At 22.7% G+C, this 27,522-nt stretch overlaps 6 protein-coding genes across 6 annotated transcripts; 1 reads left to right on the top strand and 5 right to left on the bottom strand. All coding sequences in view use genetic code 6, as the record gives it.

Annotated features, from left to right (window-relative positions):
- Positions 1 to 301: 301 nt before the first annotated feature.
- TTHERM_00301760 (chromosome condensation regulator RCC1 repeat protein) lies at positions 302 to 3,698 on the bottom strand. The gene is made up of 16 exons (XM_001024604.2): positions 3,561 to 3,698; positions 3,495 to 3,509; positions 3,276 to 3,411; positions 3,027 to 3,223; positions 2,904 to 2,951; positions 2,761 to 2,853; positions 2,575 to 2,710; positions 2,186 to 2,514; positions 2,053 to 2,124; positions 1,922 to 1,997; positions 1,634 to 1,790; positions 1,480 to 1,579; positions 1,109 to 1,422; positions 938 to 1,049; positions 568 to 882; positions 302 to 507 (listed from the first exon to the last, which is right to left on the bottom strand). Exons 1-16 carry the CDS (start codon positions 3,585 to 3,587, stop codon positions 478 to 480), a joined length of 2,157 nt encoding a protein of 718 aa, XP_001024604.2. The 5' UTR covers positions 3,588 to 3,698; the 3' UTR covers positions 302 to 477.
- A 664-nt stretch (positions 3,699 to 4,362) lies between these two features.
- TTHERM_00301750 (zinc finger C-x8-C-x5-C-x3-H type protein) lies at positions 4,363 to 5,676 on the bottom strand (the record flags this gene model as incomplete). Its single annotated transcript, XM_001024603.3, has 1 exon — positions 4,363 to 5,676. Exon 1 carries the CDS (start codon positions 5,512 to 5,514, stop codon positions 4,363 to 4,365), a length of 1,152 nt encoding a protein of 383 aa, XP_001024603.1. The 5' UTR covers positions 5,515 to 5,676.
- Positions 5,677 to 7,011: 1,335 nt separating this feature from the next.
- On the bottom strand, positions 7,012 to 7,892 carry TTHERM_00301740 (NAD-dependent epimerase/dehydratase family protein; the record flags this gene model as incomplete). The annotated part of the gene is made up of 2 exons (XM_001024602.1): positions 7,012 to 7,412; positions 7,541 to 7,892. The coding sequence occupies 2 exons, from the start codon at positions 7,890 to 7,892 to the stop codon at positions 7,012 to 7,014; spliced, it is 753 nt and encodes a 250-aa protein (XP_001024602.1).
- Positions 7,893 to 8,669: 777 nt separating this feature from the next.
- On the top strand, positions 8,670 to 14,450 carry TTHERM_00301730 (hypothetical protein; the record flags this gene model as incomplete). Its single annotated transcript, XM_001024601.3, has 4 exons — positions 8,670 to 9,423; positions 9,687 to 12,233; positions 12,461 to 13,915; positions 13,993 to 14,450. Exons 1-4 carry the CDS (start codon positions 8,805 to 8,807, stop codon positions 14,448 to 14,450), a joined length of 5,079 nt encoding a protein of 1,692 aa, XP_001024601.2. The 5' UTR covers positions 8,670 to 8,804.
- Positions 14,451 to 17,218: 2,768 nt separating this feature from the next.
- TTHERM_00301710 (Serine/Threonine kinase domain protein) lies at positions 17,219 to 19,354 on the bottom strand (the record flags this gene model as incomplete). Its single annotated transcript, XM_001024599.1, has 1 exon — positions 17,219 to 19,354. One exon carries the CDS (start codon positions 19,352 to 19,354, stop codon positions 17,219 to 17,221), a length of 2,136 nt encoding a protein of 711 aa, XP_001024599.1.
- Positions 19,355 to 23,179: 3,825 nt separating this feature from the next.
- On the bottom strand, positions 23,180 to 25,956 carry TTHERM_00301690 (hypothetical protein; the record flags this gene model as incomplete). Its single annotated transcript, XM_001024597.4, has 3 exons — positions 23,180 to 23,210; positions 23,476 to 24,633; positions 25,262 to 25,956. 3 exons carry the CDS (start codon positions 25,954 to 25,956, stop codon positions 23,180 to 23,182), a joined length of 1,884 nt encoding a protein of 627 aa, XP_001024597.4.
- Positions 25,957 to 27,522: the final 1,566 nt, after the last annotated feature.

Raw genomic sequence — 27,522 nt, 5'->3', positions numbered from 1 at the left:
TATATAATCTTTATATTGTTTTATAAATTAAATTTTTAATTAAAAAAATCTAACTATACCATAAATTTATTATATTAACGTTTTCAAAATTATTAAATATTTAAAATTCTGCAAATTTAATATTAAAAGATTTGTAAAAAACCTTCCAAATAAATTTAAATAAAATTAATAAAAATTACATTAATTAATAATTTAAATAAATTGTTTGCTATTTTTTTAATGTAATTAGTTTTGTATTATCCTCGGAGTAAACTGATTGTTTTTTGGATCAAAATAAATAATTAATTGTAAGTAATATCCTCATAACTTTCAAATTTTTTAATTCATCAAAAAGCAATTAATTTTATGTTTGTATTCAAAAAGGAAATATTAATTTTGTTTTATAAAATAAAATTTATTTACTGATTTAAAAATAAAAAACAAACAAAAAATAAAATTAAGCAGTTAGCACTTAGATATATTTTGATATACTTTAAATCAGAAAAAGAAAAGACCAGTTCCACTTTTCTATTTTTAAAAATTAAAATAAATTTATCAAAAGGTTTTTTTAAAAAATAAATAATTTACCTATTTATTTGCGTCTTTATTTACTTTTTGTTATTTTTTATATCTATCTTCACCATATAAAGGATCATGCATTTCTCTTCCTAACTTTTAGTTTTGGACATACTCTCTAAGTAATTCATATTCATTTTATTATCTCTCTTTGATCTTATCATATTTCTTTAAAATTTATCTTCTGATGTAGTCTTCATCCTCTTCTTCTTGAGCTTAAGAATTTGAGTCTTCATCAAACTCTGCTTCCTGCTTCATTAAACTTAACTAAAATTGTTAGTTTCTCGTACTAGTTTAAATTAGCAGGCCAACAGTTAAGTCATTTATCTAATTAGATATATATTTTAATACATATAAATATTTAAATTGTATGCATATTTACCTATTTTCTGCATATTATATTATCATCTATTATTTCAACAACTTTACTTATGATATCAGAAGAAGGATCATTCGGATTAAGCTTAATTTCTTTTAGTCCTTTTTAGATTTTTCTAAATTATTAAATAATGATTTAAAATTAGAAATAAGAAAATTAAGCTATATTTTTTACTCAATACTAGAATTACTTTTCTTAGCTAAATCATCAATACCAGTAAAACTTAACTCAACTTATCTCTGCTTAGTATCTAAAACACCTTGCTAATCTTTCTGCCCTTTTTCATCTTTAAATTTATTTTACTCAAATTATTTTCTGCAAATTTCTTTGATTCCGGTTTCTTTCAGCTGCTTTAGCTGAGAGTGTATAATAATAATCCATTTTTCTAAATCTACTTTTTTTTCATCAAATATTGCTGATTTAAGATACTTCTTTCTCTCTTCTCTAATTGTAGTAAACATATTTTCTTTTTTCACGATTTCTTCTCTCTATTTATTTAAAGAAGAATTAAAATTGAATTTAATTTATGAATTAATATGATTTACTCTTCTTTCAAGTTCACTTAAGCTAGATTTAGCTTTGTTTTTAGCTTCTTCGCTATTATTTTGCTTCATAATAGCTTTATTTTTTAAGTCATCATTACTCCTGTAATAATATTTAATAAATTATTGAAAAAATAATAAGTTTAAGATTATTCACTATAATATTTCTTTGGTTGTCATTAAATTCCTCTATAGTTCAGTTAATCTCTGAGTTTAATTTGCAGTTTAGTTTTTGCTCTTCAATATTTCCCTAATTTAAAATTCATAATTCTTTTTATTCTGAATAAACTCCTCTTCTTTTTTCTAAAGCTATTCTAAATATTTTTAAAAATAGCATTTGATTTACTTTCATTAAAATAAATTTTTAACCTCAAATATATATTCAAAAAATAAGCAAAAATGTTATTTAGTCATTTATTCATATTTTAATTATTTATTTATTTACCTTCTTCTTTCTTATAAACTTGTATTTCCTTTTCTAAGCTGTCTTTTTCCATATTGATGGTCTTAATTTTAGTTTCCTAAATAAATGTAAAACTTTGAACAAAATTTTATTACAAATGAAATATAAATTACCAAGTCTTATCTTTCCCTTGCCAATTCATTTAAATTGATAGTGATATCAATTAGAATTTAATCATTTTTCTACTTTTTTTTTATTGATAAATATAATTTTAATTCAAATTTATTATTATTATTATTATTTTACATCTCCTCCTACTCCTTATTTCTAGTTAGATTCTTGATCTTCACTTGCTTTTTCATCACCAAATATGTGACCTTTTTATTTGAGTTTTTGTTTATACTCTTCGCATGTTTTTTATAAATCCTTAATTTAATAATCCATTTTTTTAATAGTTTATGAATAGCTGTAGAGCTATGGAGCAGTCAAGTTTGAAACTCCTCCATGAAGCTAACTCATACCTCCTCCTCCACCTCCAATACCTCCTAAGTCTAAAATATTGCTCTAACTACTTGGCGCAATTAGGTTATTTTATGATTTTTATTGGTATTTATCATTAAAAAGATTGAACTAAACTAGACGATAAAAATTAAAAGTTTAATTTTGAAATTGTAATTATTAAAATTAATAGATACCATGGTAAATATATGAGGCATTGTCTCTGCCATAAACTATTCTAGTTGACAAAGTATTATCCCATGGACATTAAACTAATGGATTAGGAGTATCTTCATATTCCGTTTCTTTATCAGAAACCTGCCTATTAGAATTCTAAAATAATCAATTAATTAACATTTTAATTAAAAAAAATGTTTTATTACTTATCCCCATGCATAAACCAAACCTCTCTTATTTACAGCGAATGAGCATTCATCACCTGCATATATTTAGACAATCTAATCTTTTTGAATTGACTAAAAGTATAGAATAAATTTCATTGAAATCAATTTTAATTTAAACATACTAAAACCTACTTCGGTTCATCTACTGGTAATTTGTTTCCATGACCTAACTGATTTTTAAAATTTAATTGTCATTTTAAAATATACATTTTTTAGAGTAAATTATTATATTTATATTATTTTACTTGACCAAAATCGTTTTTACCCCAAGTATATACTTCTCCTCTCTCATTCAAAGCTAAAACATGGTTTCTTCCTGTCGCAATAGCTACAATCAAAGTATTTTAAATGTTAATCCTTGTTGGATTTCTAGCATCATCTGCATTTAGTTTTCTTCCCAAGCATTCTGTTTTAGATCCCCATGAAAAAAGCCATCCAGAAGCTTATTATTCCAGTTTTTAAAATGTAATTTATATTAATTTTAAATTGCTTACTTGATAAGCAAAACCAATTTCCTGAAGTGCAAGCAAGCTGTAAAATGTTTACATCCTTTGGGATAAACTACCATTGTTCTATATTTTTTTCATTATTTTTACCAACACGAAACCCTGCCACACTCTTCTCAGATATCTTTTTGAATTAAGAAATATTAATTCTATTGAATAAATCTACAAGTCTATTTCCTACTAATTTGTATTTATTTAGAATATTACCATAGATCTGTCCATCTATATTAAACAATTTTTCAGTTTATCATTTTAAGTTTAAAATCAATTTACTCTCTTTGATGTGTTCAAAGTAGTCATTTCTTTGTTGCTTGATGTAAATATTTCAAAAATAATTGCTACTCTTTAATATTATGTTTAACAATATATTTTTTTAATTAATGACACTAAAAACGTATCTATAAAGATAACAAAATCTTTATTAAAAGAATTAATAATATATAGAATGAAATTATAAATAAAAAATGATATTTATTTTACCTAGATTTTAAATGAATTTGATTTAGGATAATTTAAAAGAATTATTCAGAATTTAATAAGAATGGCAAACAGTATAATAGCTTTTATTAAAAATTTATTTATTTAAAATCATTTTGTAGCAAGCAAATTAAATTTTAAAAGAATTCTGTTAATAATTATTGCATTTAAAACGAATATAGAGACAGATATAAACAAAGAGGAAGAAGTAAGAAATAATTTAATATAATTAGTATATAAATAATATAAATGAGGTTGTTATGGTTTTTCTAATTTATTTTCTTATTTAAAAATGAGCTCAATTAAGAGTTCAAAAAAATATAATATTTAAGTTAATTTACAGAGAGCTTTTAGATTAAAAATTAAATAAATTATTTTTCTTTTTTTTAATGAGTTTTTCTCATTCTTTTTTGTTTGCTTGTTTGTTTGATTGTAAGGGTGTTCACAGAAAAAAATATCGTTATTAATATTTTCTTTAATATTATTTTTTATTAAAAGACAATTATTATATTTAATATTAAAGTGTTAATCTTAACTCACTAAAAAAGCATATTTAATTGCAATTTTGTATTTTTTGAGTTGGTAATTTCTACTATTTTCATGCATTAATAGATTCATTCAAATTTGATTAAGAAATATTAAACTCTTTTTGTTAAGAACCAATCAACTAAAAAATAGGGAGTCTAAAAGAAGTTGAAGAATTTAAAGTATTTCTAATAGGTTAATACTACCCAGAATTACTTGAAAGCTCGCAACTTTGTTATTCTAAAGGAGTTTATTATTTAGATTCTTGTTATAATTCACAAAAATTAATTATTTTATTATTTTGTTCATCAAGATTATATAGAATTTTTTAATAGTAGGTTGACTGTCTTATTTCAGTAACTGTTCTTGATTCATGAATAAACATACATCTGTTTCCGTATGGGCAGAATTTTTATGTATGGAAAGAGTTACATAATTTTGATTTATATTGTCTTTTATTTACAGTGCTTTTATCGACTAACTCATTTTTGCCATGAGCAAACTAGCACTTTTTTCCGTAATTGCATTTTCCAAATTCCATCCAGTTTTTACACATTTCTGTCTTAAATTTACTAGTTTCCTACTGATTAGGGCCCTGTGTTAAATTGTTTAGTTAGGACTATTATAAAGGCTATTGGTTCATGTTACTGCTACCAAAGCTATTTTTTTTCTTTTGCACCAAGTTGTCAATTACAAAGGCATTTGAGCATTTCGACTTATCAATATTCTATTGTTATTAACTAGTCGTTGAGGAAAAATTAGACTAAGATAAAAATGAAGAGGAGCAAATTTATGATTGCAAGGATGACGAGGAAGATGATTGAGAAGAAGAAGAGTAGGAGGATGATTATGATGAGGTTGAAGTTGATAAGTTTGAAGCATTATAGTTATTATATTCGGGATTTAATTGTGAAGTAGTATGCTATTTACTAGAATAAATATCCTAATTTTTTCCATTAAAGCTAAATTGATATTGCATGCATCTTTGTTCAGCTTCTGGAGAAAATTAGGTGTTCATATTTTCTGAATCAGATTCTCTCCTTTTCTTATTTGCAAAGCTTAGTAAGTCTTAAGGAAAACCAAAAGGTAGCTAGTTATTAGAGAGACAAACTTTGGATGATGCACTATTATTAAGTTAAAATGTATTTTTAACATAAGCGCTGTACTGAATTTGCTGATGCTAAAAATAATTTTAATTAAACATATTGCTTTGTGGGTTATTCATTTTGCGTGTAAATAGAATTTTTCTTTTGTAATTTGAAAGATGGTTAAGAGGGATTTTAATATGTTTTTTATATGTGGGTTTAGTGGTAAGAGAGTATTAATATGCTAATTAATTTTTAATATTTTTTATTAATATTTAAGAGCTGATTTTTTTTAATTATTCTCTTTATCTTTTTTAAATTTCAATTAATTTATTGATATTTTTCCGTTTAAAGATAAATCTTAACCTTTTAAAATTGTGGATATTAAGTGTAATAATTTTTATTCAATACTTTATTTTATATAATTTATTTTTATATATGCAAATTCTTTACAATAAGCATATCCACTTTGTGTTTGTTTAATCAACGTCTCTAATTTTTGCATTTATTGTTGTTACATTTAATTTAATATCCAATTTAAAAGCACCAAACTATTCTAAATAATTAATTTTAAAAACTAAATATTTAGTTTTTAATTTCAAGTAGAGATAATCAAACTGATATATCAAAAAATTAAATTTACTTTGAAGAGATAATATTCTTTTTTTCAAATTTTATTTATTAAAAATTCAAACTCATATTTTATTTTAGTAAAATTTACTATCTCAGCTCATCATAAATGATTATTTTGTAAAAAACAATTAAATTTTCTTTTTTAATTTAAAGGTTTGTTTAAACAAATAAATTTAATTTTAATTAAAAATGCATTTATTAAAACCTATATTATTTGAAAATGAATATAAGTTATTTTATTTTTGAATTCCTCTTTTTAGATTTTTGAATTTACTGAAAAAATAAACCAAAAAATTACTATTCAAATTTTTTAAAAACAATAATAAGTCATTTTTTCATTTTAGAATTAAAAAACCATTTTAAATTGGTTTAAATAAAAAATAATTTTATTTCAAAATTTAATTTTTGAAGTTTTAATTTTAAAATAAAAAATTTATTAATATTATGAATTGTTTTTATTAAAAAAGGTATTCATTTATTTAATAAAAATATCCAGATAGTAAATTTGTCAATATAGCACATGCTTATTTTTTAATTAAAAATAAAAAAGTAATAATAAATTTTTGAATTAATTCTGTTAAAACAATAATTCTACTCATTTAGAAAAATATTCTAAGATATTATTTAATTTAATAATTTAAATAAAATAAACTAAATTTTTTGATAAATCTATCCCACATATTTTAATATTCTATTTACATTTTAATTTATACATTCATACTTAGTAAATAATCAATTTTTTGAGTTAATCTAATTTTTATTAAGCATCTTCTATTTAAATTATTTTTATTTATTTGATAAAAATATTTATATTCTATTTGATTAAATTAACTTTTAAATTATTCTAATCGAATGTATTGATTCTAAATTTAAGTAAAGACATTTATAGAAAATAATAATTATTTATTTTAAAAATTAAAAATATTACAATAATTTATACTATTTTTCAACAAAAATTTACTAATATTGAAAATGCCAATATAAATTCTTTTGTAAGTTCTTTTTCACTTTTTCTCAAAAATTTCAGAATATTTTTCAATATCTTCATTTGTAAGACGTAAGCCATCAGTTTCTTTGTTGACTGCTGAATACAAAGAAGCATTTACAACGTCTTTGAGGAGGACAGATCTTTCTACATAGAATTTTTCAACAACATCTTTCATTACACTGTTTTAAGGAACATTTTCCATTAATTTGGTATGGAGATAATTCCAAGCATCACATTCATATCTAACAATCAAACTCCACCATCTTTCTTAAAAGCTATAAATAAAACCAGGTCTTAAAATCGTACTTTTAACATGAGTTAAAGAAAGTAAATGCTCTTCTGCTTCTTATTTAGTAGTAATATATCTGTTGATAAATGGAGGTGGAGCAGCAGAACTTAAATAAACTATTTTTTTATCTGTTTTAAAAACATTTTTAAACATCAATCAAGTAAATTTTCAATAAAATTTTCTAATCCTCATTAAATATTCATTACTTTTTAAAACAATCATTTATCAATTTTTAATTAAAATTATTTTTATTTACATTTTTTAAATGATTCAAGTTTATTTGCAATGTTAATTGCTACGTCTCTATTTAAGTGCTCATATGTTCCGTAATCACCAGGTTTTTTACCTTAAGTGAAGGATGTATCAATTAAAGTTCCAACAGTATTAATTACTGCATCTGCTTTTTCAAGATTCTATGATATCTTTTCAGGGTCAGTTACATCAGCCTAAACATAATTTATGTTTTACTACCAATCCTATCTAGTTATAGGAGCTCCTCTTCTAGAGATGCAAGTGACTTAAGCTCCTAACTTCTAAGCTTTTTTAGCTATAGCAGAACCTACGTATCCTGAACCGCCAATGAGGCATAAATTCTTTCCTACTAACATTTCTTTAATTAGATTTTTCTAAAAGATTTCTTTATTTAATTGATTAATTTCTGATATTTTAAATAAATAAAAAAATTATAAAATAAAATATCTAAACGATATATCTATTTCTGCTAAATTTAAAGGTTATATGAAAGTAACTTAGTATCATTAAAATCAAATAATAAGCTATAAATAACATTTTATCTAATAATAAATATTTGGAAATCAATTTCTAAATTTATTTTATTTATTTTTAAGATAAAAGGAGTAAAAAACTTCAATAAGTATATTTTTATTTCATAGTTTTTTAATATGAATTTCTTTTAACCTATCATATAAGCTCTTGATGTAATAATAAAAAGGCAGCTAGTCATAAATATGATCTTTAAAAAAAATAAAAGAAGATTCTACTTTACATAACTGTAAATAGAAATGCTCCTTTAGAATCTAATAGTTATTTAGCATCATCCAAATGGTTTAAGTTAAATATTAAATAGTTAATAATTTATTTTATAAAAAGTCTTTTAAAAAAATATTTAAAGGAAATACTAAATTTATAGATTAGCCTTTATTATTATGTGAAAAGCCAATAAATTTTATTTTATTATACAGTAATAATTTCTTTTAATAGTTAGCGAATAATCAAACAAAGAATAATAACAATTGACCAAAACATCATTCTTACCATTTCAAAAAATTCTAAATAAAAGAAAGATAAGATTTTAAAAAGATTTATGAAAATTGACTGATTCTTTATTTAAATTATGAATAATAAATAATATTTAGAAAAAGTTGTTTTAATCAAGATTTTCATTCAGTTTATGCTTGATTCAATTTTTTATTGAGTTGATATATAAAATTATTAAAACTATACACATAAATTATCAATCTTTTGTTTATTTTTTTGATAGATAGTTTTAGTAAATTAATATGAGACGATAGTCTTCAGAAAGTTCAAAGGAGCCTAAAGGCATTTTAAAAACGCAAACTAAATATGGCATTCCAACATCCCCATCTTCTCATAATCTTTCAAAATAAGGACAAAGCAGATATGAATCTGTTTTGAAGTAGCATGGCGATAGTATTTTAAAGAAAGAAATTGAACAGAAATCGTTACAACAAATATAAATAACAAACGAAAATAAAAATAATAATAATAGCTTTCATAATAAATCTAATGCAAGCATAAATAGTGCTAGATAGAATAACAATTCTAAGCTAGATAACTAAAATACTTCTAAGCGATAAAGCATATCTCAGCAATAAATAGGTTAATTAAACTAATCAGTAGATAAGTAAAGAAGATAAAGTAGATTGAATGATTAAATATTAGAAAATTCATAAGGAAGTAGACTAGCAGCTTACAGCTAAAGTCCTTTAAATATCAATTAGAGTCATATTATCAACAATAGCATACATGCATATGTGAATAATTAAAATCAACTCTCACACTCTCCGCATTAATATCAAACTAGCTTAGCTGCTTAAGTTGGTAATATTGGTGGAACTAATACAGCAGCAGCAACATTGAATTCAATTTTTAATTAAGGTAATTTCTTTTAAAATAATTTATTTTTAGCTTTAAAAAATAACTGGTTTTACATACATACAAACAAACATATTTACAATAATTTTTGTTGTTATTTATAAACTTAAAATAGATAATTGATATGGATTTTTAAAAAATTATATTATCAAAAAAAGTTCAAAATGTGAATTTGATTGAAAATTATAAAGATAATTTGAAAAATTAAATTACAGAAATTATATTTTAAATATTAATAAATGTTCTATATTTCAAATTATAAATAGTTACTTTAAAAGATTTATGTCCAGAAGATAAGAGGAAAATAGGATAGCTAATGAAAAAGCTTGCAGAGGAGAAATAAGAAAAGGAATTACTGAAATAAAAGCTATAGCTTAATGAGAATGTTTATAAAGAGAGAATAAATCATATTGTGAAAGAAAATTAGCAAATACAAGAAAATACAAATGTTTTAAAGGAAAGATTTTAACAATCAGTCAAGCTTCTGTAAAATATAAGAGATAGAAGTGCTGAGAGAAGTTCTCCTAATTTGTATCCTCAACAAACTCCTTAAAGCAATAACTAATTTAATTATGATAGCAACCAAAGTAGTTAACCTCCAAGTTAATAATAAAAAAAATAATTAAACAAAAGCTTGTAGTAAATTTCAGATAATAACATAGGTGCATAAGAATAATTATAAAATAATTATAGCTAAAACTAGCTTAACAAAAGTAATTAAGAATTAAAAATTTCTTCGTTTCAAAATATCCCTGTTAAAGATTTACCTGAAGATTAGTAATAAATGAGATAATCTAGGTAATCAGATTTTTAGATAGGATCTTCTTTAGATGTAAATAATGGAAATAAGCAAGAAGATATTGATGAAAATGAAGACAGGCTTAGTAGACACAGTAGAATTAGCAAATAAGGAGAAATATAAAACTCATAGGGATTTTAATAAAACCAATATTAAATTGCAAATTAACAGCAAATAAACTAGCCTTTTGCTAGCAAATAATCAACTATTAATGCCAATATGTATTAAAAAAAAAATAACAACAGTTAGTCTAGTAAAAATCTCTATTAATTTTAATAACCTCCCTACTTAGCAGATAGTTTGGATTAAGAAGTATAAGAATTCCTTTCTTAAAGTATTAATAATATGTAAAACGGTAAATTAGCAGAATTAGAATAGTAACTAAATTAAGTTTCCAGCATTCCTCAAAATCTTAAAAATAACTAAACTCCATTGAACTATCATTAGTAATTTGGAGGGTAAATTCAATAAAGTGTACATAATTAACCTCAATAAAACTTTTAACAATAATCTTCTCCGTTTAATCCTAAGAATTAGTATCAAGATTAAGCAGCTTAAACTTCTTTTGCTAAATACGTATATAAAAATGGGTAAGTGAATGATTAGTAGTATATTTTAAATAACTAGTTGCTAAAAAACAACTCATAATTGAAATACTCTCTTTCTCTTTAATCTAAATCCCCATAAACGACATAAAAAAAATAACCTCATTTAAGTAATGTTTACTAATCTGCCTCGTTTATGTAATCAAATGGAACAAATAACCATGCTTCTATGAATAACCATGCAGATAGATAATAGGAAAGAGTTACTTTAAAAATTAATTCAGGTGAAAGTGAAAAAATGTTTAATTAATGGAAAAAATAGTATGCTGTAACATCTACTAATGAGACAATAATGAACTCACCATATAAAAATTAACCTTTCTTAGAGAGAGCAAAGTAAGCAGAGGAGGATGATACACATACTTTTTAGGAAATTCAAAACCTCCGTTCTTAAATGCAAGGTTTAGTTAATTCCTTAAAGCAAATCAGCTTGAATAAATAATAAAAGCAAGAATAAGTTAAATAAATATCATAACATAGCTAAACTGGCTAATATAGCAATAAAAAATAAAGCAGTAAAGAATCTCCATCATCCGATAGGTAGGCTGCATAGAAACTCTTATAGGGAGAAATACATTCTATCTCTTCTAGAGGAAATTTAGAAAGTTTAAATTCAAACAAACATACAGAATAACCAAAAAATACTGTTAAATCGACTATAAACAGTTACAAAGAAAATAGAATTAAATACTCAAATACGAGTTAGGAAACATTTGCTTAGATACCTTAACATACTTAAAATCATTCTTCCAATAGATCTTCTTAAAAACAAGATACAATTCAAACAAATCCTCCACCAAAGTACCTAAAATAATATAATAGCAGTAATGAAAATAGCAGTGAAGAGGATGATGATTAGATTGAAATAGCACAAAAATTTTTAAATCTAAAAAAGCAAAAATTACTAAGTCATTTACAAGAAATAAGAAAAGATGACTTTCTTGATTCAAGCAGTTTTGAACAATCACAATTATTTGATAAAAAACGTAATTTTAATTATGATTAAAAGCATTATGACTTACCTTTATAAATTCTCTAATCTGAAACAACTTCAAATGCAAATATCAGCACTTCATATAATAATGAAAAAATGTCTAAATTCCATAATAAGTATCTTTAGTATGTCAATATAAAAGACTCAAAATACACACCATCGAATGTCTAGCAAGGAGAGAGAAATTACATATCTCCCCCTTCTCATCAACAGAATTTAGGAAATTATCAAACTAATTAACATTAGGCTATATATTCCTCTAGAAAAAGCTCTCCTTAAATGCATCTTCGTCCTGAGGTAGGAAATATAGATTCAAATAGAAACACAAGTAACCCTGAAACTCTAACCAGAGTAACTAGTAGAAATATTGTTTCTTCAAATAAAAATAATGGTGCAATATATAGTTCGAGAGGAGGTATATTTAAATTTTTTAAATTTAACAAATACAATTTCTATTTTTTATTTGTTAAATAATTTCATCTAATTTTAATTTTTAAGGAATTTTATTCTTTCATTTTTTATTTATTGAATCATTCATTCATTAGTTAATTTATTCGTTTGGTTACTTTTATTGATGATTTAAAATTCTTTTAAAAGACTATAAATTATAAAGTTAAAATGTTATTTTTATCAAATTACTAGAACTAAGCAATAATCTACCTTTGAACTTAGAAAGTATGTCTAAGGAAGAGATAAAAAAATTGAATAGAATGTTGGAGAAAAAGCTTCGAGAAATGAGTGAAAGTGTGAGCTATGAAATAAGTTCTTAAAACAATGAATTAGATGTGAGTGAATAGATAAATACTAATCAAATAATAGCTCATAACTATATTAATACACCATTAAGGTAATCTTAAAACACAAACACTTTTGAACTGAGTAACACGTAGATTTAAATTTAGAGTTTGCAGGAAAGTTAGCTATTAAAATACTCAAATGCTACTGGGCATGGTGGTAAAATTAAAGGAAATAATAATCTTCAATAAAAGTCAAACGCTTAAATTAATAATCACTTAAACCCTTAAAATCACAATATACATAACATTTCTGGAGTTACAAGTAACAATTAGACCAGTTAAAGAAGTACTCATAAAAATATAACACAACAAAAGGAGCAAACAAACCCAACATTAAATGATGAATATGTAACATTTAGACATGAAGAAAATGAGAGAGGTGATACTAAGAGAACAGTAGAATATAGTAAAGATAAGAAAAAATAAAATAATTTATTCTCTCAAAATGGATTAGATGAAAGTAAAAGAATAGATGCTGTCAGAGTAACAGAAAATTTCAGCTATCTCAGTACACCTTAGCCTGAAAAGTTATAAGTAGATCTTGCTTCAACTACGAAAAAAGATATTCTTTAAGGACACTTCTAAGTAATGTCAAGTGATGAAAAATGCAAGGGAGAAGATTCTAAGTATATCAGAGTTGAGGATGGTAAAAGTGAGATTTCAATTAATTAAAAATCAGCAAAATCCTTAATTCTACAAAAAATTTAACATTTATCAGATGAGGAAATGCTGTAAGTTCTCTAAGCATTGAAAAAGAAGAAGCAAAACAAAAAAAGCTTAAGGAATTAGAATGTGATAAATAACGATAGTTAAGATGAGTATGAATAGATTAAGGTTCATTAATTAAAATAAGCTACTAAAAGTAAAGTTAGTGTTGAGAGAGAAGAAGGAGATGATGAAAACTACGTTGATGAAGAAAATGAATAGTCTAGTTATATGAGTGTTTAATAGCAGTAGGAAGATATATATTAAGATAATTATGAAGATATTTATAATGACATTTCGAGAGAACAAAGATTTTAATAATAGGATAATGATAGCTAAAACTTGAAAAGACCAATTGGATAAAAAATGGGCAAATAAAGTGAAGCAAACTCAAAATATAACTCAAAGTAGATAGACAAGAAATAATCAGATTAGTTAAATGAAGACGTTATAGAATTTAATTAACTAATTTAATAATCTGACCATCAAAATTTATAACAAGGTTAATCTCAAAGATCTTCATAAAAACATTTAGTTTCTAACACTCCATAAGACTTGAATATGTAACATTAAAACAGATTGACTAAATAAAATAGTAAATAAATAAATAAATAAATAAATATGCTTTTTTAATAATATTTTACTAATTTATTTTTAATTATAAATAAAAAGAAGTATCTTAAAAAAGCATTAAGAGTGAATTAAGTAGGGAAGATGATTAAGAAGAAGAGTAAGTATACGATGAGAGTCTTTTTTAAAACGTATAAACAATAGAAAAGTAAGAGCTATCAAAGAGAACTCTTTCAGCAAAAGGATAAAAAGATATGTAATTGCCACAAGAAGATAAAAAGAAAAATTAATTTATTGAACCAAAACTAGATAGCATAAATTAATAAAATTTTCATATATCTATGCAGTATCAGAAGATTGCACCTTAAAATTAGGAAAAGAAGAAATAACGAAATCAATTGTATTAAACTGAGGGCATGTTTGAAGGAGAAGAAGAAATACCTAGAAGAGAAATGGAAACAAAAATAAGGAAAAATGATGATAAGTATTATATCTCTTCTTATACAGAAACTGACCAATCAATAAAATATATTAAAAAGAAGATAGAAAATCAAATTTGAATAAAAAAAAGCATCTAAACTAATGAATCAAACAATTTATGATATGTTTTTAATTTAAATATAGTTTAAAATATGTGAAAAAATGTAAATAAGATAAAAAATCACCAATTCCATTCGTCATAAAAAATGCATTTATTTTTAAAAATTGTAATTTAATTTTTTTTGGTACCCCACAAAAAACAAGAATTGATTATTTTGTTGGGCTTCAGAAATAATTCTTTTATGAAATTTTTTTAAGTAGTTTATATACAAGTGTTTGTTAATTAAAGAATTCAAGCATATTTTTGATATTTACATCATTATAATTACATAATTAGTATGTTATTTCAATCATTTACTTTATAATTATCCTAATATTTATAAATATATAAACTAACTAAAATATACAATTGGATAAGGTTTTTTCTAAAAATTCATTAATCCTAATAAACAAACACATGAATTTTTAATATTAATTAAAACAAAAATATCAAAATATATTGAATGTCTAATAATATCTTTTTTTCTACACTTGAATTTGGAAAGTAAATGCAATAGATCTAGTTAAAAAAATTTAAAAAGTTAAAGGATAATTTTAATAGCACTTTTTTAAATAAAGAGATATTTTTAAAAATTTCTGATATAATCAATAATCTGAAAAGATTATAGCATTATTATACTATTGTATTTATCATTTATCATATGAAATAATATTTTTGTTATTTTAATTACTCAATTAATCAATTAATTTTTTAGATACATTCATTTCTGAATTTTCAAAATATTTTAAGAAAAGTACTTATTAATTCTATCTATTCTAAGTATTTAATTTTTTTAAAGAAGTGTAAGTCAAAATTGCTATTTTTTTATTCAATTTCTATGAAATATTTTGAAATTTTCTTTAATCAAAATTTATAATTGAAAGTTTTTACTTAAAATATTCATAAAACAAGTAGTTACTCCTTCAAATTATATAAGCAAAAGATTTTTTGTGATTATTATTAAAACACAATATTACAAAAAAATTGGTAGAGAAGCTAATTTATTTTTGGGTAAATATCCATTAAAAGTTAATAAAACAGAATCAAAATTTAACGTAATTATTTTTTAAATAATTTTTTTGGTAAGATTAAGCAAATAAGTCTAATTTCATTATCTTAAATATTTTTATATGGGCTATAAATTAATACTTTGAATTTTATTTTATTTGTATTAAAACCTTTATGAATAAATTAAATAAAACTTTTATTTCTTTGGTAGTAATAAAATAGAAAAAACTATAATAAAAAGTTAAACAATAAAAATATTTAAGGATTTTGTAAATTTTGTTTGTTTTTTTTTACTTATCAAACACATTATATTGAAAGGATTAATAGTTTCTGAATAGTAAATATTTTTGTATTTTTAAAAAAGAATATTAGGTAGGGGTCTTTAGAAATTTTAAAAATAAGCTCGAAAAAAATGTATTCATCAAAAAAAAAACAATTAAAAGTTCTAAAAAAAGTTTTAGAGAAAAGATAAAAGTGACTAAAAAATTACCTGAATTTTTTGATAATAAAATAAAAAAGAATTTAAGTTTTAAATTGATTGATTTTATTAAGGATTGATAAATGGTTTTTATGATAAGAACTTTGTTAAGATAAATAATATTTATTGTAAATATAAAATACATAGAATTATAAATAATTAAAAGAGTTATTATAATTAGAATTTTTTTTTAAGCATAGAATAAGAAATTAGTATGGAAAGAATGAAGATTTACAAAGAGAAGTTCATTATTTGATTTTTAAATTTGTTAGTAATTATATATTTTTCTTGAAAGTGATTAGTAATGATTTCAAATTTTTTCGTGGATATTAGTTTGTGTATTTATGCTTTAGTTAGTGTTTGATAGTTAATTTTTTAAATTATCAGAGTTACCATACAATTTTTTGTATCAATCAATCTAGCATCAAAATAAATTCATCACAAATTCTTGGCTTAGATTAATACTTGCAATATAAATTAATTCATGTACTAGAAGTTGTATTACCATACTTATTTTCATGGTTTTTGCAGGAAGTTTCTTTTTAAATTCCATCAATTAATTATTTTATTATTAAAAAAGGGATTATTGCAATTTTATTCCAGGCTCATACAAATTTTAAGCTTATAATTTTTAAAAGAAGTTCCAATTTACTTCTTGTTATTTGGTCAGATTTATCATGATAAGTAACTAAATTTCTACAAGCATTCTTTTGGTATTTAACAACCCAAGTTATTTACTTGATAATTTGAATAGAAAATTGTGTAAATTTAGAAAGATTTTATATAGAATTTGATTAATTGGGCTGTTCATAAATTGATACTTTTTTAATAAGATTCAATAAAAAGCTGATTAATATTTTTCTGTAAATAAAGAAAGTATTTAAGCTGGCTGATTCTATTTGATTTAATATTTTAAATGATTTAATCCTCTAATTTGTTTTTTTAACCTTGACAATAGGCAATTTCAATTCTACCTTTTTAAATTTAAAAAACTCTAAGGGAATTCATTAAAAGCTTTATTTAAATAAATTCATGTGGTTTTTATACTAAATGGAATATTGAGCTGAACTGAAAAATTTAAATTAAAATTTGGTTTATTATTATTAATAAGGAAGAAAGCTAGATAGTTAGGATGACTCTATTTGTGATTTTATTAATTCACAATAATATTAATCAGTATGATAAAATCTGAAACTTGCATTATTTACATGGTAATAAATATAGGTACGAAGTTAATTAACTCTAACGCAGATTATTTTAACTCACACTATCGCATCTATAGATGTATCTTGAAGTTTTACATTTTTTAATTCTAGCATTTTTTTACTTTCTATTTATTCATCTTTAATGCTTTCGCGTAATTTGATATTTTTAGATGTTTTTATTTAGCTGTCACTCAGTGATTGGTAGGAAATAGGGCTAGAGTCGCAGTTAAATTCATTTATATTCAAGATGCTTGCAAATTTCGATTTCAGTGTTGTCTAGAAGCAGTTTTAAACCATATTATGATTCAGTTTTTAGAGGCAAGAGTTCATGTTTAATTTATTATTCTAGGTATTTATTTAAGGATTGTGTTAAATTAGCCTTGGTGGAGAAAGTCTTTCAGTTTATATTTCACATAAAGAATTAACTCTATTCTTTGGAGGAAGATATTCAGGATTAAGTTTATTGTATATTTTATAGCAAAGTATCTAATCACTCTCACTTAAGTCTTATGTGGTTTGAGATAAGTCGTTATTGCTTATTTAATCATCCTCCATTGCTTAGACTATAAATTAATCACTTTCATTTAATTTATATCTATTATGAATGATATTTGTGTAGGCTTATTTTCTCTTACGCATTACTTTCTATTCTACTTATTGACTGTTTCTAGTACTTCTATTTTAGCAAATTAAACTTTTATCTGGACTTATTGTATAAGGCTCATCATCATTATTATGGATACTCTGAATTTCGGAACTAGAAGTTGGCTAACTATCTATATTCTCTAGAACGTTAAACCCTGTGCTTATATATTTTTAACTATTTATAAGTTAATGGTTTTAATTTTAGGCAAACGCGAATCTATTTTAATTTGATTACTCGTCATATCCACTTGTCTATTCTACATACGTTGAGGAATTGTGAATGAGGAATTACTAAGTAGAAGATTATTAGCTTTGTTTTTCCAACTAATTGAAATTATAAATAGTTAAATTGGATAGTATTTTATTCTGATTCGAGTCTTCTTCATTTAAGAAACCAATTCCTAAATTGCGAGGAGGCGATTCTCTCATTTTGTAAAGCATAGAAGGACAAAATGTTTACTTGCGTTAAGTAGTTTTACGAATTAAGCCAAGATTGCGGTATGCTGCAAATTTAGAAATTAGTTTGGTTATATTAAGACTCAATCTGTTTGCTACTTCATCCAAAGGTTAAGTATTATCTTATTTATTCAAAATCCAGGGGTGGGCTAAAGCCTCAGTAGGCTTAATGCGCTTTTCAGGATCAATTTGGAGGCATTTTTTAATTAAATCTTAAGCATTTTCAGAAATATTTTTAGGAAAAGTATAATCAGCACTTTTTATTTTTGCGATGAGGTCTTGAACATATTCTTCCTCGAAAGGTTAGTATCCTGCTAACATAGTATATAATACTGCTCCAGCACTCCACATATCAACGGTTTCATCATAAGAATCTCCATCAAATATTTCGGGAGCACTGTATGCAACTGTACCTGTATAGGTCCACATTAAAACTTATTTTCTTCCTTCCATGGTAGATGCCTTTTTGTGAGCATTATCATAATGAGCAAATTTAGAAACATTAAAGTCAGTAATTTTGACACAAGTTCCATCTTCATTACATAGAATATTATTAGGTTTTAAGTCCCTGTGACAGACCATATTTTCATGAAGATAATCAATAGCCTCAAGGATCTATTTAAAGATACTTATAGCAACACTTTCACTGTATTGTCCAAGCTTTGAAATGACATCAAACATTTCTTTAGCTTCAACCAATTCCATAATTGTATATATTCTTCCTTTTGTTTCATCTACGTATAATTCATATACTTTTACTATATTTGGATGATTTAGTTCTCTGAGATTTTTGAATTCTCGGATGACATTTAAGACCACTTCTTCTTCATCTTTTGTTTTTACCATTTTTGAAGCGAAGATTTTACCATCGCTAAGGCGCTCCACTTTCTTAACTAATCCTACGCAGCCTTCGCCTAAGATTTCTATTTCACGATAGTATTCGTTGAAATTACCATTAATATAAAATACATTATACTTGCTGTCCTCTTATTTTTTTTATTCTTCAAAGAGTTCCTTCTTTTCCATTTTTTTTAATGCCTTTAAATCAAGAGGAACATGCATCTTATCTTTGAACTATCTAAGTCTGTTCATGTTTTGATCAAATTAGTATTTATTTATTAATTGTTTTAGAAATTTATAATTTTTCTATAAAATGTAATGTTAATTAATTGATATTATTTTGTGGATATTTGAAAATCTGTGATATTTATTATTCGTAAAATTAAATACTCAAATTTAAAAAGATCTATAGCTGGACTTAATATTTAGAAAGTAGATTCTAGTTCGCTCAACTTAGATATATGTGAAAGTATTTAGGTGCTCAGCAAATAAAAATTTGTTGTGGATATTGAAGAATTTTTTGTAAAAATGTGAAGAAACTATTTTATTCTAAGAATAGAATCTTTTTTAAGTATATTTCGGTATTAAATTATGGTGATTTCAGATAATAACACAAATATATTTGTGTTTAGTTGCAGAGAGTGTTTTATTCCTTTTTTTGGAAAAAGTTGCTTTTTCTTTTATTTTTCCACTCAAATCAATAATTTTATATTTCTTTTCATTTAATTAATTATTAAATTTTTTACTTTGCTTTTCTTTTGAATTTTGATTATTTTCTTCTCACTTTCCAATAAAAGATTTTTTGGTTACTTCAAGAAGATAAACTCTTTAATGCAGTGTAATCTGTATATATGTTAAATTTTGTTTATCAAATGAATAAAAGAAGTTAAGAATTGCAAAGGTAAACACAAATTTTATTAAATAAAAACAAATAAATACTGATCATACAATTTATTAAAAATTTTATGTTTTCGATAAAAAGCCAAAGAAAAAGCTATTTTATGAAATATGCTTAACTATAAAAACGTTTTTGTTATTGATGAATTAACTTTATCAATAAAAAATAACTTCTTTTAAACAAATAGAAATATTTTAAGCATCATAAAACAGTGTATTTTATTATTATAGCCTACTGATTTTTTGAATGGATATAATTAATTACATTTTTATATGAATAATATGCAAAATTAAGAATGCAAAAGACTTATAATTATTATTAGCTATGATTAAAAAGTAAAATCCTATCATAAAACATTTTTTTAAAAACATAAAAACAAAATTTTTTATTTAGGAATAATATGTAATAAAAAAATATTATTTTATAAAAAAAAATATATTTTAAACAATTTATTCAAATTATTTTGAGTGTAGATTTATTTTGAATTATCTAATTTATTCTTAGCTAAAGAGACAGCTTAAATTCAAACATTATCATTAAAAAAACAATTAATTTGAATACGCAATAATATATCTACTTTATATTTTGGAAGCTAAATATGCTAAAATAACAGTATTAACAGCTCAAAACTCTAGAAATAATTGAGTTGTATGCATGAAAGGTAAATTATGTAATAGTCAAATTATGACCAGTTTTTAACTGTTTTTGTTTTCAACCACTTAACTAAAAATCTAATTTTGTGAAATTTGATAATAAAGAAAAAGCAGTAAAAAAAAAAGAAATTTATCATATCTTAAGGAAAAGAAATTTAACATTTTTTGTAATTAAAATTGATAAGTGCCATAAATGTTTAATTTATTAATCGAAGTAATTGCTTCTAACTTAAAAATAAGCAATATCTAATTGAAAAACAAATATTTAAAAATCAAAGAGTTATAAAATTGATAATTTAGAAAACGTAAAATTAATTAATTTGTTAATCAATTGACCATTTTTTGCAAACGGAATTATTAATTATGATTTTTTAGACTTTTTTTGGTATTTTAAATTCCTTCAAAAAAAAAGCTTGATAATTGTTAAAATTTCATAGGCAATAAATGATTGTTTTTGATTATTAAAAAAAACATTTAAAACAAAATAACATTTAATTTTTTTTTTTGGCTAAAATTACATTTTGACAAACAATATTAAAAAATCTATTTAGAAATACTATTTTAAGATTAAATTTGATTAATGAATCGGAATCAAAATCATAGGATTTTTAAATATTTATTTATATTTATTTAATCATCTTCTATTTTTTATCTTAACTTCCTTTACTGATCAAATAAAAAGATATCATTCCATTAGTTTAATGCAAATTACTCTAGATATTTAATCAAGTAAAAAAGTTGAAATGTAATCAATTTTCAAAAAAAACACTTAAATATTTCTTACTCTATATTATTTTTTATTTAGTTTACTAACAGAACACTTGTAATAGATATTTATGATTCTATTTTCGAAAAAAAAAAATATCAAATTTTACTGTACTAAAATCATAAAAACATTTGACAATAATTTTTAAAAATATTAATATTAAAAGAGCTGAAAAATGTTATTAGTTGTTAAGTATTTAGTAATGTTAATAAATTTGATGGGACAATTCTCATGATAATAAAATTAATTTATTGATTTTTAATTGCTTTTTTGAAAAAATGAACAAAATTTTATTTTTTAATAAGAATAACTATATTTTCCTAAAAAGTATAGCTTCTAATTACTAATTTTTACATAGTATTTTTAGTCAGATTACTCACATCTATCTAAAATTTATACAACTTTAATATTCAGAATTTATAAATTTTTATTTTAAATAGTTCTACAAATGTCCAAAAAATAGTATTTAATATTACCATAATATTTATTTCATTTTGATCAGATAAATTACATTTCATATTTTATTAATTAACAAATTTTAAAAGTATTCCTTAATAAAATTGGAAATAAATAAGTTAATTTAGATTTTCTCAAAAAAAATGATATTTTTATATGTTTTTTAAAGTGAGATAAATATTTAATGAGCTATACTTAATATAATTGAGTTATGTATTATTTCATATTAAAATTAAAAAACTATTAAGATGATTAAAAGCATTTGATGTTAAATTTATCCTCTCATAAAATTAACAATTAATTTAATATTTAATTCTATTAGCAATTTTTATTATAAAAGTTTATTTTAACCTTTACAATTATCAATTTACATATTTAATTTTAAACTTTATATACTCGTGCACCATAAATTAACCTCATCAGTTTTATGACTATTGAGCTTAACAGATATTTATTTGTGTAAATTATAAATTTATATTAATGTAAACAAATTTCATAAAATTTTCAAAAATTAACTTTCACACTTTATTGAACAAAAACTATAAAATGTACTTATAAAAATTGAACCATCGATTTAAGATGAATTTAGTTAGGATCAAGATTTATTAAATTATCTAAATATTTTTATCTGATTTATCAAAATAAATTTTAATAGAAAATAGTCAAGTATTTTAAATGGACTAATAATTAATTAATATATACTAATTAAGCTTGTAGATATAATTTGCATGATAAAATTTCAAATGGTGCTTTTACATTTTGGCAAATAAACATATTTTTAGTTCTAAAACTAAAATTAAAAGCAAAAAAATATTTTTCATCATAATTTAAATATATTTGATAAAAAAAATGTTATTTTTAATCAATTTAATATAATTTTTCTATTATAGATGCATTTTAAAATAGATGGATTGTAAATATAAATTATAAAATATAACTGTTTTATTTGTAATTATAAGTTATTGATTTTTAAGTTTAGATAAAAGGCATTTATAACTTATGTTAACGCTAATAGTTATAGTTTTGATGCAACAGTAAATTAATACTGTTGGCATAGATTAACAATAACTAGTAAGCTTACTTAAATTAAAAATACCTTTTGTTTATTCGCTTCTATTTATATAATATATAAATTATAATAGTGTATTATTAAAAATTTGTTATTATTAAGGATTTATTATTTACTTAGTTTCTTCTGTTGTTTATTTCATTAGATATAGTTTTTAAAATGTTGCTTATATTCTGTCTTCATATTTTTAACAGTTTTGATTAAAGTGAAATGTTTTTTATCAATTATTGATTCTTCATTGTTTAATGATCTCATAATTAGTCAACCTTTTTATTATTAAAAATTCTTAATAAATTTGTTAGGATTTTGCTTGCATTCTGATAAAATTTATTTAAAACACTTAAAATTCAATGTTGAATATTTAAATAAGCTTTCCACTTTTAAAATCTATTTATTTACTTATTTTTCTTATTTACTTATTTACTTACTTATTTATTTATTTTTCTGATTAAATAAAATTTATTAATTGTGAATTCAACATAAAAAATTTAAGTATTGAGAAAAAAAAATGAAATTTACTATTTTTTTTACTTGTTTCTTTATAAGCTTGGCAATTCAGATTTTTAATGAGATTATTAGATCTCACTAAAATCTTCATATGAATTATCTATTTTTTCACTGCTACTCTTTCTTTATTTTATTTTTTGATCTTTGATTTGCATTTCTTCAAATGTTTCTTCTTCTATGAATGATTCAGTTTTTTCATCCTAATCTACTTTTGCTATTTTTTTAATTTTTGAGTCTTTATTCACTTTACTATTGACCTATTTTCTACTTATTTCTGGGCTTAAATTTTTTTACTTATCATATTCACCATAAGACTCTTCGTCTTCTATGCTAAAATTATTTTCGTCTACTTTGCTTGTTTTTTTAAAATCCTTTAATTAAATATTGACTTCCTATCCATCATCTTCTTTATCTGAGTCAGTAACTCTGTATAAATTTCTTTACTTATTTCTTCTGTAAGGACTGAGCAATTTAATTTTATTAGGATCTTAGTAACAAAGTAAAAGAAAATCTAAAAACTGTAAAATGTTATCTTTATCCTATATAGGACTATTTTCAAGCCAGAGTTTTGAGTATTTCTCTATGAATATTTTAAAAATGCCTCTCTTTTGGTTTGATTCAAAAATACTAATGATATCACTTAGATTTGTCCTTGCTTTCTTAAAGAACTATTTCAGTTTCTTTTTGAAATCACTATACTTATCACCCTTGATTATCCTTACTTCATGATCCATCAATTCATAAATCTTTGATCTTGGGTTTGTTAAAGAGGTTTTAAAGCCAACTAGAATATTTTTTACTAAGTTGTTTGATTTGTTTCTTTTAGGAGAAAAGTTGTCTAAGCTGTGTTCTTAAAGCAAGGATATATCAAATGACAAAGTATTTTGATTTCCTCGTAAAAATTTAGGACTTTCAAATTCTATATTTTCTCTCATTTAATCAGATTCTAAGTTATGATCACTTGTTTATTCGTATTGGAGCTTTGTTAATTGGAGCTCATTATTATCGTGTGCGCGAGCTTAAGCTTAAGTATTTTACTGTCTTGCTACACTCTAAATTTCACTTTGTTACAGTTTGATTTTTTCCATTTATTCATCAGTATATATGGCTGTCTAAGAAAATAAGTCTATACTCTTCTTTAATTAATTTTGTGAGATTGGGGTTATTAAGTTGGGATTTTCTCTATATATTTAATTTTTTAAACATAAATTATAAAAAATACACAAATTTATCTAAAGTGTAAATCAAGGGTATTGAATATCTTATATAATTTTTTTATGGATAATTTATTAATCCATTTAGTATAGAAAATATAATATTTATTTATAATGGGTCTATCGCGATGATTTAAAATTTGTCTTTAAAAGTGTTTATGTAGTAGATTTTAGATCATTTTCATTTTATTTTTTGAAGTTTTCAGAATGGAAAATTCAAAATTTTAGCAGATTCGGGGATTTTCATAAAAGGTAATTAATTGATAATACTTAGAATTTAAGCATTTGTTTTGTTGGGAGGGAAAAAATATAAAATGGAAAATAAAAAATAACATGTTTTATGAAGAAAAATTTAGCAACCTTAAGAAAATCAATAAATGATGGTATACTTTTATGAAATCCATAAGTACTTTTAATATAAAAATAATGAGGAATTGGTTTGTTTCAAAATGTAAGATAGGCAAATTCGGCTTTCAATAAAATTTTATTAAAGATTAATTAATGTAATTTAAAAAATTAATATAATTAAGCACTTTTTAAATAATATCCATTAAATTTTAAAATAAAAGATTTTCTATAAAATAAGGATAGATTACAGTTCTACTTCAAAATCTTCCAAAGAATTTTACTAGTTAGTCTTTTCTTATTAAGAAAGTATTGTAGATACTTTGAGATCTGATTAGTTTACAGATTAAATTTCACCTGATAAATCTTCGTTTTGAGAATTTATTCTAGTACTTGCCTTTCTTGAGAAAGAGTCATACCTTCCTTGTAAGGTTCTTGAGTCTTTCCTCTCAATGGTAGTCGGTGATATAGTTGGAGATAAACAGGATATTAAATTAACTGATTAAATTGCCTTCTATACACAAGAAGGGCGGCTTCTCTGTCCTTTCTTACTCCTATTAGAGGGAGTAGGAGTTTTGTTTTCAGCATGAGACTAATTAGAAAAGACTTCAAAAGATTTACCAAAGTAATGGGTGAGCTTAATTAATTACTTCTCAATTTAAATAGTAATCTGCAACTCGTAAAAGCCTTCCTTTATTTGTAGAAGGTTTTAGTCCACTCTAAAGAGTTGACTTTACTCAGCATTAACGTCTTCTTCCTAGCAAACAGTCTGCCTTTAAAGTTATTAGTAATAACAGACATTCAGATCTGCCAGATAAACTGCCTATTAAGATGAATTCTTATTTTCCTAGCCTCCTCTCTGAGATAGCTCTTCATCAGAATCTAGAGATGGAGGTAGCCCCGGCCGCATCGAGGCTTAGGGCAGGTTTATCGGCTAGTTGATCATTTCTGTATGTATAAATTAAATTAAAAGTAATATACTTATATTGTTTATTTGACTATCTTTTTTAGTTAGTAGGTAATAAAGCTGTTTGCTAGTCAGACTTTAGAAATCGAGTTGCTTTGTTTTAAAATTAGATTTAATAATTATCAAATATCAACTAATCTTACTTAGTGATTTTTAATTGTTTTTTTTTTAATATTAACATTCGATTCAAAATTGCTAATAAATTAAACAAATATCTTGGTGCTTTTATTTAGCTTTTTAAAAATTATTTATAACACTGAATCTTTTTGAGTGATTAAAACATGCTAATCAACCAATCAATTTTTTTGATTAACTTTTTGCCAAATTATTCCATTATAAATATATTTATTTTCAATCAATAAAATTATAAGACCAAAAACTAAATATTATTTATTTATTTTTAAAGGAACAAAATCACTTACTTCTCAGTAAATAATTTCTATTATTTAAAATTCAAATTACATTTTGGTGAAAGATACGAAATTTTATAGAACTTATTTTATTTTAAGTAAAATTGCATAGGATCTTCATTTTACTATTTTACAATAAAAAAACTGATGTAAGCTTTGAGAAATAAAAGGTTTTTGTAATTTTGATACTAATTAGATAAATTTTAGCTATTTTATTAGTTGATATTTTCTAATTAATTTGCAGAGTAGGTTTACATTTTGATAAAAAAAATAGATTACATCTAATAATAAAATGGAAACTTTTTTTTGAAGATAATAGAGTTTTTTATCTGTTTAAGAGATCTGTCTTTGTAAAATTTGTCCATTTGATATTAAATTTTGTATCAAATATTTAAATACAAAATTATTGAATATAAATAAAGGTATTTTTATGAGTGAATCTTGTTGAAATTTAATCCAACTTTAACTACTAGATCTACCTATCTTATAAAATTAAAATTTTTAAAATAACATTAAAGTTGTTCAAAATAAAAGAAAAATTAATATTTATTTATAACAAATCTTTAATTTTACTAGTATGTCTTGCCAAAAATACAACATGATAAATTTAAATTCACAACTTAGAGAGAAATTCGCTTATTTATATTTGTACATCACTCAAAAAATTTGAAAGAAATTCTCAAGATCTTTGTTTAAAATCTATTGAATATAAAATAGACAAAGGATAAAAAGAAATAGAATTCTTTACAATAACTTAACTTTTTCTTTCTCATAAATAAATAAATTTTATCCTGATTCAACTAAATGACTAAAATTCCAAAATAAAAAACTTCAGCAACTCTCAAAGCTAAAATATTTAAAAAACAAAATCTTTTGAGAAATAATCTTTCTAATTTCATTGAAAATTTGTAGAAAATAAAAATAGAATGAATAAAAAATATTGAACTATTGTCTAATTGTATTTTTCTATCATAAATTTAGCATTGGAGTAATAAATCTAATAATAACAACTTATTAAATAAAGTAATGAATTTTTAAATAAAAGATCAAAAAATTCTATAATTATTTTAAATATTCAGCTTTATTTTTTAAAATTATGTTAAAAATTATTTAGGAAATGCTATTTTTGATTTAA

Source organism: Tetrahymena thermophila (genome assembly GCF_000189635.1).
Source record: "Tetrahymena thermophila SB210 genomic scaffold scf_8254379, whole genome shotgun sequence".
NCBI lineage: Eukaryota > Ciliophora > Oligohymenophorea > Hymenostomatida > Tetrahymenidae > Tetrahymena > Tetrahymena thermophila.
This window is presented reverse-complemented; position numbering and strand designations above follow the sequence as displayed.